We start from the raw sequence: 13,103 nt of genomic DNA on the forward strand, positions 1-13,103 counted from the left end.
GGGGGCGCCTTGGTGAATAAATGCTCACCAATTCCCTTCTGTGCCCCCGTGATGAACTTATAGGCAGCCACAAGGTCGCCTCTCAACCTTCTCTTGCGGAGGCTGAACAGATCCAGTTTCTCTAGTCTCTCCTCGTAGGGCTTGGTCTGCAGGCCCTTAACCATACGAGTGGCCCTTCTCTGAACCCTCTCCAGGTTATCCGCATCCCTCTTGAAGTGCAGCGCCCAGAATTGCACGCAGTACTCCAACTGCGGTCTGACCAGCGCCCGATAGAGGGGAAGGATCACCTCCTTGGACCTATTCGTGTACATGCGAACGACCCCCTGGGCTGACAGATGCCATCCAGTAGCCACCGAGGGGGAAGTCCCACAAGGGTCAATGACCCCTGGATTGGGCAAACCTGAAAACTGGGGAGTCACCAAAGTCTGCCAAGGACAGATGAAAAGCAGTGAAAAGTCACCTCCGCGGCGCACTCTTGATCTCTAACTTGACCAGCACGTGACCTGTCCAGCCAGAAGGACCAGCCGGCGACCCCCTTCTGGAGAATAACACCATATTGGAAGAAGCCTCAACTGGCCATCGACAGCAGACTCCAGCGCTTGTAGGATAGGTATACCCGACTCTGGTGTTACATCTGTAGCTCGCTACCGTGTGTGCGCGCGTGTGTGTGCATGGGGACCTGCCCCAAGGTTTATGACTTGACTTCATTACAGTGTTTCAATCCACCTAATAAACCAGAATTTTAAGGATCCCGAGTTGGACATCTGTAGCCAACACCAGCATAACTATTCCCAAAACCAATCTACAAAAATCAAAATATTTAAATGGTGTAACATGTGTCTATTTGTATTCCACGGTCAGAAAACATCTATTTTTTAGTAAGTACAGTCAAAGCGTTGTACTGACTATGTACCAGCACAGATAAAGGTTGCCTGAGTCATCTCAAAATTGCAGCTGTTTACAACTGGAGTAAAAGAAATGAGCATGACAGTGAAAAGTTTTTGTTTTTTTTTTTACAGTAGTCAGGTTTTTATTCAATAGACAAACAAGCAAACTCCACAACACTTCAATTGAAATTTTAAATGAGGGCAGATTAAGGTCAAATGTTGCCCAGATATAAAAAAAGGAAAAGAAAAAAGCATTTATTAGGGTCAAATGTTGCCCAGATATAAAAAAAGAAAAAAAAACATCCTTACAATTTCATTCGCATGGTCTTGATGGTGAAGTCAACACTTTCCGGAGGTCTTTCGACCTGCATTTATTTACAAGAAGATCAACAACTATTTTGTAAAAAAAGCTAGATCAGAGTTCAGCCCCCTAAAATAAGATGTTCTGCTGTTTCATTTTTCCTCCAGCATTTTAAGTTTCAGCAAGCCTTGCTAGAGATTTCTTGCAGAGGACTTGCATTGAAAATACTTCTGAAACATGGCCTGCCCTTTGTACTTTGCAAGCTATATTTCATTAACAGCTTGAAAGCACTTGTTTCACCAAAATAAAGCCACAGTAGGTTTGAAGTTCAAAAGTATCCTGAGTGATTTATGGAAACCAAAATTATTTTTTCTAATAAGTGGAGGTGCCACTCTTTCATGCCTTAAAAAAATAAATGCTCAGTTTATTTAGTTCCATAGGAAATTTCAGCTCAAATCGGCAAGTGTTTGAGCAAGCTAAAACTGCAAATGGCGGGGAAGGCAGAGTGGAATGGTGCTTTTAATTTATTTTTTAGTAGTTCTGATGCCACTTTTGCAAGGGAGGCAAACAGCTTGATTTAAGATCAAAAAGAATGAATGATTAATTTTCATATTTTTAGATAAATATGCTATATTAAGAGCTCTGTAACTGTCATTTGGAATGATTTTATTTCAATACTCAGCTCATACTTAAACCAGTCTGTTGAAAACAGTCTAAGAAAATTATTAGCTCCCCAAATGTTAAGATTCAGCTACACCCTTGTCATCACATTGGGGCAGGTTCCCCTACAAAGTACCTTTTCCATAAAAATGCCTAGCCAATCTCTCTCCTCCCGCTACAACTTAAAAAAGCTATATTTGGATGGTACAGTACGCTAGTCTATGCTGATTTTATAACATTTTAAAGTCAATTATTATGGAGACACTTGTTTTTTTATATTTGTTGGGTTTCTATTCCCCCCAAAATCTTGGCACTGGGTAAGAAACCCACATGGTGTTAACTTGAAAATGTAACTGGAACCATTTAAGAGAGAGGCAACAAAGAAGGCAACTCATGGCAGAAATGTTGTCAAAGGCTGCCTTAGAGCTGATTTGTAGGTTTTTCACACACTTCTACACAAGTCATCTCACTTTGGTTTTCCAAAGACCTCGGTCCAGGAAAGAATCCAAGACTACGGAGGCAATATTTTCTAGTGTTTACACCACAAGACACAGACCGCTGACTCTTGAGCTTCAGTTCCAGTTGTACTGATGACTTCTTTCAGAAACTCCATCAAGTCACTTATCTTCTTTTTGCCTCAATTTACCCTTTTGTAAATCAAAGACAATACATTGTTCATTGGAGAGGAGTGGATAAGCCTGAAGGTACACAGAATCAGCTCCCGCTGTTCATAAAGAGGAGTAAACCGACTAGAAAAGGGATGCTTCAGGATGGAAGTGAAGCACCACAAGGATGAGGGAGGAATACTTCCTCCAAAACGTAGCAAAATTACAAGACTGGCCGTGCAAATATTTTGGCGGATGGAAACAGAAAGCTTTACTTGCTTCCAAAAATCAGGTCTGGGCACTCTGTTCACAGCAAGATGCACTGAAACGAACCGCTTACTCTAGTATGTTTGACGGGTGTCACTTTTCATTATTAAGCTTTTTAGAAAATGTATTGTATGCAGTATTAGAAGTTCAAAATAAGATGCATGTTTGAATACAACTTTCAAACCCAGCACTACAGCAATCCCATGTTGGGTATACTTGGCTTACTGCATAAGAAGACCTCACTGTATTTATACTCCCTTATTTCAATCTATTACATACTACCATTCTGGAATAATTCATCCTTCCATAGCCCTTTAGCTCAAAGCTCCCGATTCATTACTATTACTCTGGTTAAAGACAAAAAACAGCTTCTTTAAAAGAGCCCATTTATTCTATGCTAATTTTATTTCTCCAAATGCTGATACCAACCCAGTCATCAACCAGAAGTGACAAAAAATGACATCATTCCCCTACAAAGCAAGTGCCTAAGCTTAAATATGGTTAGCTGGAGATTTGCCCAGCTGTAGCTCACAGATATACAAACAATCTATTCAAAATCTGCTAGAACTAGATCCATTTTTTTTTTAAGTTTAAAAAAACCCCTGTAAGTAGGATGCCACTGTATCCACCAGTACCGCCAACCAAAAAAAACCCAAAACAAGCAACCCAGGACAATGTACCAGAACTGACCCAGAAGAAACAGAAGACATGCAAATCAGCAACTTTCAATACCTCCTGGTTAACCAATGTAACACCATGCTACAGCAAGCAGAATTACCTAGCAAAGGTGATGCTTTCAGTCTCCAACAGTACAGGAAAAAATGCAACTCAGGAAAACAACTGTGACTGGCCCCGGGTGGGCGTTGTGGGTAGGTGGATGTGTGTGCCCCCCCCCGCCTTCTTACTGAAGCTGCCCGGAGGGCTGTCTGGCACCCTTGGGCTCCACACCTCAGGCTCAGAGCAGGTTGGGACCACCTGGGAGCTCCAGCATGAGCCGACTCCAGGCCCACAGGTCCGCCGTGCATCCTCAGTCCAGGCCCCCAGGGAGCGGCGGCAATGGCGCCCTGCACCCCCACTGGGGCAGCTGCTGCCACCAGGCAGGGGCACAATTCCCATGAAGCCAGCTCCTGCAGCCCCCAGCCCAGCGCTACTGCTACAGCGCCGGGCAGAGCTGCCGCTCGCCTCCCCGTGCCACCCAGGCTCCTGCCAGGACCTGCACAGACCTGCCAGGTCCCGGCAGGAGGCCCGGGCAGTAGGGCTAGGTGCAGCTCAGGCTCCATCAGCACTGGCCTGAGGTCAGGTGTGCAGCATGGTGCAAGCCAGGGGCTGCGGGAGGTGGCTCAGTGCAAATCCTGCCCCTGCCTGCTGGCAGCAGATACCTCCGTTTGGGCGCACGGCCACCATCGCCTCCACTCCCTGGGGGGCTCAGACCAGAGATGCGCAGGGACCTGCAGGCCCAGAGACGGCTCATGCCGGAGCTCCCAGGTGGTCCCGACCTGGCCCAAGCCCGAGCCGTGGAGCCCGAGGGTGCCAGGCAGCACTGCCTTCCCCGAACCCCCAGCCCTGCCAGCCCACTTGCTCAGGGCCCTGGATGGAGGGTTGTGCGTGGGTGCACCACACCGCTCCCTGTGCAGCTGCTTGGAGCCTGCTTCTGGAGGCAGTGTGACGGCAGCGGGGCAGGGCCGCCTGGGTGCAAGATCCAAAACCATGTGTGCGATTAACACATTAAAAAAATTAATGTGTTAATTGGCTCTTGCATTAATTGTGCACGTTAACTGCAGTTAATTGAAAGCCCTAGTTCTCTCATCAGGTCCTAATAAGAGCCCAGACTCAGAAGTGGCAGAAATCGCTATTTTACTTCCTGAATGTATTGGTGGCATCTCTGCTTAAAGATTCCCTGACTGGCACACTACATCTCAACAGCCAGACCAACAGAAACATATAGTCAAAGACATCACAAAGAGCTAATAAATCTAGCAACGTTAGGTCTTTCATAAAGACATGGCAAAAGCGGCCATCTGAAAGATTTAGCAGCTCCAAGAGATACTTCCTAGATACAAATGGAAGAATTAAAATGAACTTGGTCCTCTCCATTTTCTGCAAACAATTTCCACCATTTTTTGTCTTCTAGCCTAAGTTGTTTAGTGCAGGGACAGTTTTAATGTGCGTCTTTTAAAGTGTAAACCAACCTCATTGTGGAGGCTCAATTAAAAGTAAAAAGGAGGAAGAGCATTTGAGATAAAAGTCCCATGGATGGGATGGCATACCTGGCTTCTCAAGAAGTTAGGCCTTGAAACCAAGGGTTTAGAATACAAAAGAAAACCCAATTGATGTATTCTCCATCTCTTCCTTAGCTCAAAGTGCCAATAGCCAAGCTTGTTATAAGATATTTCTACAATACGGAAGACCACGTGAGAAAATTTTACCTAGCTCATAACTGGATGGTCACTGCAGCCGACTGCAATTCTTCATGTCACTACTGATGCAGCTGATTGATGCTGCGTTCTGTGTACGAATCATCTCTGCCCTCGGGCAACTAAAGCAACAGACAGCATTTCAAACCAAACCGGGATCTAGCCAAAAAAAATCTTTCCCGATTATATTGCTGGTGAATGGCAGCCTTTTCCTAGCTGGGGGCACATTCCCCAAGATGGCTGAGGAACCAGCGGCCTAGAAAGCAAGTTTGGGGCAGCCATACCCAACAGTGTCCCAGCGGGCTCTCTTCAAAGGGAGGCTCATGCAACCTAGCATTTGGAGGAGCCCAAAGAGAAGCTTGAGCCTTCAGCTTGTCGAGTTTTAAGGCAGTTGTCAGTAACTCTCCCTGCTCCCATTCCAAGGTTTAGGTTCTTTAAAGCATGTCCGTCAGAGCCAAAACTGATGGGAAAGCTTACTCAGAGATGAGCCTACCCTGATCAAGGGGCCAGACTAGACCTCAAGAGGTCCCTTCCAGCCCTGCTTTGCTATGGCTCCAAAAACATTTTTTGGTCCGATTTTTTGACACAACCACGATTTCAGCAAGAACAGAACCACTGTAATTACCAGGCTTGTATCCTCCTGCTTTCCCTGACTCCCCTTAAATCCATGGTTCATGAACAGAGGAAAAAAAAGCTCTCCCTCTGTACAAGCACCAGCAGTCAGAATGATAGGTACTAGTAGCATTAAACTGGTAATTATATCCCAGGACTGGTGAGGAGTTTCTAATGAGAATGCAAAACCCAACTTCCTGCAAACTGAAAATGAAAATTCTCCCTGCCCTCATCATCTAAATTTTGGAGTAAAAGGTCTGAATTTGATAGCCTCAAGCTGTGCCATTCTGTTAGGAAGTTGCCAGCAGAGAAGCCAAAACTGAAAGCTTCAAACCCTACATTCGGTACAGAGTTGTCCATAAAAAAAACAGGCAAAGGAGTAAAGACTAAAGTTTTATTGCTCCCGTCTTTATTTTGAAGACCTGAATCACTTCACACAGGGCAAAAGACGCACCCCAAAAAAGGGGTCCTCCCTGAGGCACTATCCTTGGAAAAAAAAATTGTAACACCAATCCATCCCTATAAATAAAATGTTGAAGACATGCACAAACCTACTAGCCCATCAGGCTAGTGTGGTTAAGGCATTCCAGTTTCTGTAGCCACTGGCACAATGAAATGATGAGAATAGCACCATCTCTGTATCTAGACCAATAGTTTACAGCCTGTGGTCCGCAGACCTCTGGGGGTCTGCAGACTATAAGGGATTCGCTAAAGATGACTATGATAATTGAAAAGCACGTGAACACCCACACTCACCATTCAAAGAGGTCCGCACCTCCATTTGAAATTTCCAAAGGGGTCCGCAAATTTAAAAAGTTGAAAACCACTGGCCTAGACCAAACGATAAATGGTAGTTGGCCATCAGCACTGATATAAAGCAACACACAAGCTCATGCCTCTGTAGCCAGAGCAAGATACCTTACTACTGTGCCCCATCTACTGAAAATTCCTGGATATGATGCTTAATAAAGCAACACTGGAGGCACGAGAGAAGACGTTCTCAGTGAGCCATAGGGGTCACTACCACATTGTGGAAAAGAGCTGTGGCAAACAAATTTTACAACAAACCTAAAAATGAAGCTAGCTGGTCAAAGAAAGTTTTCTGTCTCAAAGCTCTGTAAGCATATAGTATAGAGAGGGGCAAAACGGCAGATCTGGCTGGTGGCTGGACTCCATTTCCCAGCAGCCCCTGCCCACACTCTGGCCAGTTTCCATGGACAGTGCGGGGCCAGGGCTTCCATGGAGACTGGCCCCAGTGGTGCTGGCAGAGCATGCAGCTGGATGAGGAGCCGTTCCAGGGACGGGATCTTGTGGTGGTGACAGCGTGGGCCAGAGCTGGGGCAAAGCCACAATCTACTGCCTGCACATGTCTGCCCAGGGAGTGCGGGCAGATCTCAGCTCCTCCCTGGCTCCACCCCATGCTGCAAGATCCCGGCCCCAGAGCAGTTCCTCACCCAGCCGTGGGCCCTGCCAGCACCGCTGGGGCTGGTCTCCATGGTGACACAGACCTCACGTTGTCTCAGTCCTTCCACTCCCGGGGTCTCCAGGGAAACCAACGGGAGTGAAGCAGGCAAGGCCTGCTGGGAAATGGAGTCAGCTGCAGGCCCGATCCAGCCCACCGGCTAGACTTTACCCATCCCGATGTAGTACATCGGAATTGTTGTCCAAATCCAAATAGCTCTTCCACCTTGTAGCAACTGGAGCATAGTGTTCTGCTTACCCAAAATTCCTCTAGTTTCAAACGGACCCTACGGCTTTCTCCGTTTCTTTATCTGAAATGATATTGTACCATTAGCATGCTGTTGAACAGCTGCCATGTTACTGAAACACAGCAGTACATGAGGTAGAACAAGCGTTATGACTTATGCACGGATCCATAAAAACACTTTAGGATCCAAGACACAACTTAAGTGGCAGGTTGTACTGCTCACCACGTATTCACCCCAAAATCATTTCTTATCCTATTCAAATTATTATGCAAAGTCATTCCTCCATATGCAGAATTAGAAGATTTGGAGGAGGAAACAGCGATATGCCAGCTGTAATTTATTTGTACTCAGAGAAGAATTTTTAAGTACAAAAAGGTGATACAAAATGAAACTACAGCCTGTATTTGAATTAGTGGAAAATAAAAGCACGACCAGCTCAGTGGACTGCCAGACAACAATATTTAGACCTCAAATGTTAATTTTCACTATATAAAGGAGAGAGGTTTTTAAACAGAAAAGGTTTTTTGGGGTGGGGGGGGGGGGGGGGGGGGGGGTCTTGTTTGCTCTTTGTAATTTCACCGTCTATGTAGAGGCAAGAGAACAATAAAAGGACACTAGTTTGACTGTTGAAACTATGTAAAAAGCAATTAAAAAATATTCAGTGAGTAACAATAAAGAGCAGAGACATCTAGTCATGGAATAGGGCTCCAGAGAATCAAAACCCATAAATAGGGCAGAGAACATAATATTAAGTGTCATGTAAAAATAAAGCTGTTCACAGGCATTCAGCCACATGAGAGTCGCACAGTGATGTTAGTAGGGGATGCAAACTTGCAGCCCCCCCCCCCCCTTCCCCAACCAGCAATTTGGACCTTAGACTCTCAAGATTAAGAATCTGAGATTCTATCAACTGAGCAGGAAACAAGCCAAAATCCAGCTGTTTTTGCAGCGCCTTAGTCTACTGCCTGAACTTGACACTTAAAGCTGAACTAGTCTAGCCATGAAGCATGTAACAAACTCTACAGCTAACCTAGAGTCTTCTCCCCTTAGTAGGGACCAACAGTATTCATGCCTACTGGTCCACTATAGGAAATTGAAAGAATTGACACACAGGTCCTATCACTTAGGACCTACACTTCAGTAATAATCTTTCGGCATAAACAAGTTGACTGCAATAGAAATGACCATCAAATTCAGTATTATACAAAGGCTATGCAACTATAACAGCCTGCAAATGAAGTAAAAAAAGACACGTCTGGAAGCAAGCAAAGAACATGAACAACCCTGCGGTTATGAGACAATTTAATAAGCTGTGAAAAGTGAAGCGACAAATGAATTGACGTTTGATACGTACATTCCTGAAAACGTACCAGAGGCAGAACGTTCCTCTAGGAACGGGAAGTGCAGGACCAGCCACCAGGACACTGAACGCTAAACCCCAGGTGCCACTTGTACTGCTGCTTTCACATTTCCCCACAGATGCTTCACACCAAGACCAGAAATTGTCAGAAAAAACTAAATAAGATCCCTATCACTCTAGGTAGGGAAGGCACTACTTACGTTTCAAGAATTATTTATTATAGAAGGGGGCCAACTTTTCTGTATTCCAGGAAAAGACTTAAGTGATTAAGTGATGTCAAACTCCCAATTTGAAAAATTATTAAACAGTTACAATATTAAGAAGATTGCAAAAGAGGGGTATTTCCTAACGCCGGAGCTCAAAACAAATGCTTTTAACTGGAAGTGCACTTTGCTTGAAGTTAAAATTAGTCAAAAGATTAAGCCATGTATCTATTTAAATACATAGACTTAAGGTTCAAAACTGCAAACAGCCAGCAGCTAAGAAAGGAAGTGTCTATTATTAATAGATGCTTAATTAATATCAGCTAATGTTAATTATCAATATAACTGCGTTGCATAATATAATTAGTATGAATAACGATGACTATTAGTACTGATAATATTAGTTTTTATTAATAGACACGAATGCCCATCCTAAGTTACTTGTGCTTTTTAGAAAGCTTTCTTGCTCTTTCTGAAATGCAAACAGAGCCTCGTACAAACTTAGTAACATTTCTTATTCAAAATCTTTTGACGAGGTTCTGTTTCAACTGTTGCTGAAGTTCTTCTCTCTAGTTTTGTTCAGCCTGTGTAAAATAATTTATTAGTAAATAGTAAAAGGCAAAAAGCTTTGAAATACCTTTAAAACACTTGTTAGCCTTTTATTTTTTTCCCCTTTGGATCCATTCAGAGAAGTCCCCAACCTTGTAAACCATTCCTTTTCCAATTTGTCTACCCACAGAGTAAGTGGGAAGAAGAAGAGGCAATGGCAACAATGATACTTTCCCCTTGCATAGTTTTTTATTTTAATAAAAAAAAATACAAGACTACAACATTTGGCAGATAAATATTTTAATTTGCTGGCACAGTGATACAAATACAGTCATCCCTTCATGGTCCCACAACAGATTTTCAATCCAAGATTTTAAATTTGAATCATTAGAAGACTAAATGCCAAAAAAGGAGGAGGCCAAGCCCAAAACTGAATACATAAGTTTGACTGCATGCTTCTTTTCCCTTCTGAAACAGGGTGGATATAACTCTTGAAATACATTTACAGGAGATTTTTATTTATATTTTGAAAAGTTATTAACATTATAATCTATTAAAATAATGTACACATAATAAAAATATTCAAATGCTATAATGCCTGTATTGAAGCTTTAAGGAAAGTCCAAACAGCTGACCTGGTAAAAATTATTGACTAAGTAGGAAAAGCCAGGTTTGACACTGCTGTCTCAAACCAGTTTTAGACAGCAATAACCCTTTCTACAGCTGCAAAGAGTATTTGTTTTAATATCAGTTTATTCAACAAGTTCAGACCAATTATAAGTTCATTCAGAGCTGAGAAACTAAATGGGAACAGGAAACTTTCTTCCCCACTTCCAATCTATGAAGAAAATGAAGTGTGAGAATGAGATTTCTTAACTCGTTAAATCTTGAAGATCACAACCAGAAAAAAACCCATACAATTAATTACGAAGAGCAATTTGTTTAATGCATCACTAAATTACATAAAAAATCTGTATTCAGCACATTTAAGGTAGTCTTAAATGATGAAAACAGTTTGAAACGCTGTTTTTGTGCATTTAATCACATTTTAATTCCTATCTAAACGCAGCATAAACAGCAAGAAAAATAAATCACCACCTAGTAAGAAAATGAAAGATGCGTTTCTTGCTAACACAAAAAGTAAGACTTCAGGACCAGATTAAGCTACGTTAAACAGGCTGCACAGAACACTGACTACTGCATTTACTTGATTAGGACATGAGGTTCCCCCCCACCCCCCATTTGCAATGGGGGGGAAAGCCCCTTGCCTTAGGGCTAAGGGTTAGGGCTTAGGGGGGGAGGGTCAGGCAGCAGGAGCTGCCCTGGCACTCTAGCCCCAACCAGGGGTTGGACTGGGGCTGGAGCCTGCCCCTCACCCCATTGCCTGTACACCCCCTGCCACTCCTCCCCCACAAACCCCAGTCCCCCCTCCCCATACCACTATCCCCCCCACTCCCACCACACTCCTTATTTTTGCTCCAGGCCAACAGGCTCAGTGTCCCTACTGCAGCCCGGGTCAAGGAGCATGGCTCCAGCCCAATCCTGTAGTAGTGGCACGGAGCTGGCACTGCTGTTCCAGCCCAGTCTGGTTGCAGCAGGCTGCTGGAGGTAGGGGGGTAAGCATGTGTGTGGGGGTAGGACAGACAGCAGGGGGCCTGCCACCTCCACACTGCCAGCCCTACCACCTGCCCCTCATCACCTCTCCCCCACCACCTGCAGTAGTGGGGATGGATTAATTTAAGACCTTCCTCCAATAACCAGATCCCATACATAGAGAATTATAGTGAATGTATACATTTTTTATGTGTAGAACAAAATTATTTCATAGACTTCATAAACCTTAAGGCTGGAAGGGACCTCATGAGATCATCAGGTCCAGCCCTCTGCCCAAAAAGAGTCAGCTGGAGTCGCATGATCCCAGCAAGGTAAGCACCAGGGCATTTCTTGAATGTATCCAGGGTATTATTGGGGGGGGGGGTCGCCTTACATTCAGGACCGTCTTGTATGCGAGTAAATAGGGTAACATCATCTCATTACTTCCTCCTATCCCCTTGTTAGTCTGTTTGTGCCTTTTACTTAAGAGCGCCATTGTTGTGCGTCAGGGATGGTCTCGTTCTGTTCTACGCTTGTGCCGCATCTAGCGCGACGCAGCTCGACAGGGGCTCTTAGATGCTACGAACATCAAAATAATTGAAATGATTACGTCTCCTTTTCATTACTAACTGTAGCGTACGATTTTGCTGCAAAGCAACATGTCGGCAGGCTTACCATCCAGAAAACATTAACCTTTGGGGGAAATAACCAAGAAAAGCACACAGGGAAAGCAAGGTTTCGTAGATTTCTAGGGCAAGAAGGGACCTATTAGATCGAGTCCGACCCCCTGCTCCGGGTGGGAAAGAGCCCTGGGGTCGAGTAACCCCAGCCAGGTGCTCGTCTAATCTCCTTGTGAGCACCTCCGAGGTAGGGGAAAGCACCACCTCCCTTGGAAGCCCAGTCCATACTTTGGCAATAGATTAAACTCTTTAAACCTTTTCGCAGGCCACATCCCCAATTAGCTCAAGGAGGGTCTGGAGCACCACCTCCAGACCTTGCCCTCTGCCTCCTGTTCCCTGCCCCCGCTTTCTGCTGATCTGCTTCCCGCGCTACCCCTTGTCTCCCCAATCGGCAGCGTGCCCCTTGCAACACCTGTGCCACCAGTTCAAACCGTTGTTAAGTCTCGGATTGGACGCGATGCCCCCGAGATGGGGTGCATCACACCCACACAGAGCAGGGGGGTGGGCTGGAGACCCCCAGACAGGACTGCGACGCCTAGTGATGCTAGTGGCACCTGCAGGGTGGCCCAGGGCAGGTGGGGAAGGGCACGTGGCAGCCCCCAGGGGGCGGAGCGAGGTTAGCCCCGCCCCCTCTCGCCGCCATCTTGCGCGTCGCCTCGGCCACCGCAGCCCCTTGGGGAGCAGGGAGGCCCCGCGATGAAGGGAGGTGGGGGGTGGGGTGGAGGACGCCGCCACTCCCCGCCCGGCGCCGGCCCCGCGCGAGTCCCCTACCTCCGGAGGGAGCCGCGGAGCCGGTTCACTCCCCGGCCTGGCCCGGCCCGGCCTCGCGCTCTGCCGTTTCCCCCCGCCGGCGCGTAGCCCGGCTCCGGTAATGGCGGCCTGTCACCGCGCATGCGCAAGCACACAACGGAGGATGGCACACAACGGAGAAAGCCCCCCCCCTCTCCGTGCACTTGCGCAGTTGGGTTGAGTGAAGCCGGCCTGGGGTGGGGAGGCGTAGCACGCACATGCGCCTGCTCATCGCCGCCCACAACATTCGCACGCGCTTACCGCTTACAGCCCTAACCCCCCCTATCTGTGCGCATGCGCGCTGATGAGTGCGAGTGCGCAGGTGCCAGTGCTGTTACACCCCCCCCACCCCATCTGCTCCCAGAGCATGCTGGGATAGTACTCCTAGATTATAAAAGCAGAGGGGCAGGGGTGGGCTGTGCAGTAGGTACTTGGCTTGGGTGGATGGGTCGTAGTAGTGTTGTTACCCCTGGC

General features: G+C 46.1%; 1 protein-coding gene across 1 annotated transcript in view; it reads right to left on the reverse strand.

The window, feature by feature from the left end:
• Positions 1-12,899, reverse strand: part of ZNF638 (zinc finger protein 638) — an 80,006-nt gene extending 67,107 nt beyond the window's left edge. The window contains 1 exon segment of the mRNA XM_025213296.1: positions 12,612-12,899. Coding sequence (XP_025069081.1) covers positions 12,612-12,733 — 122 coding nt within the window. The 5' untranslated portion in view covers positions 12,734-12,899.
• Positions 12,900-13,103: the final 204 nt, after the last annotated feature.

This window comes from Alligator sinensis, unplaced genomic scaffold, assembly GCF_000455745.1.
Source record: "Alligator sinensis unplaced genomic scaffold, ASM45574v1 scaffold1408_1, whole genome shotgun sequence".
Taxonomy (NCBI): Eukaryota; Metazoa; Chordata; order Crocodylia; family Alligatoridae; genus Alligator; species Alligator sinensis.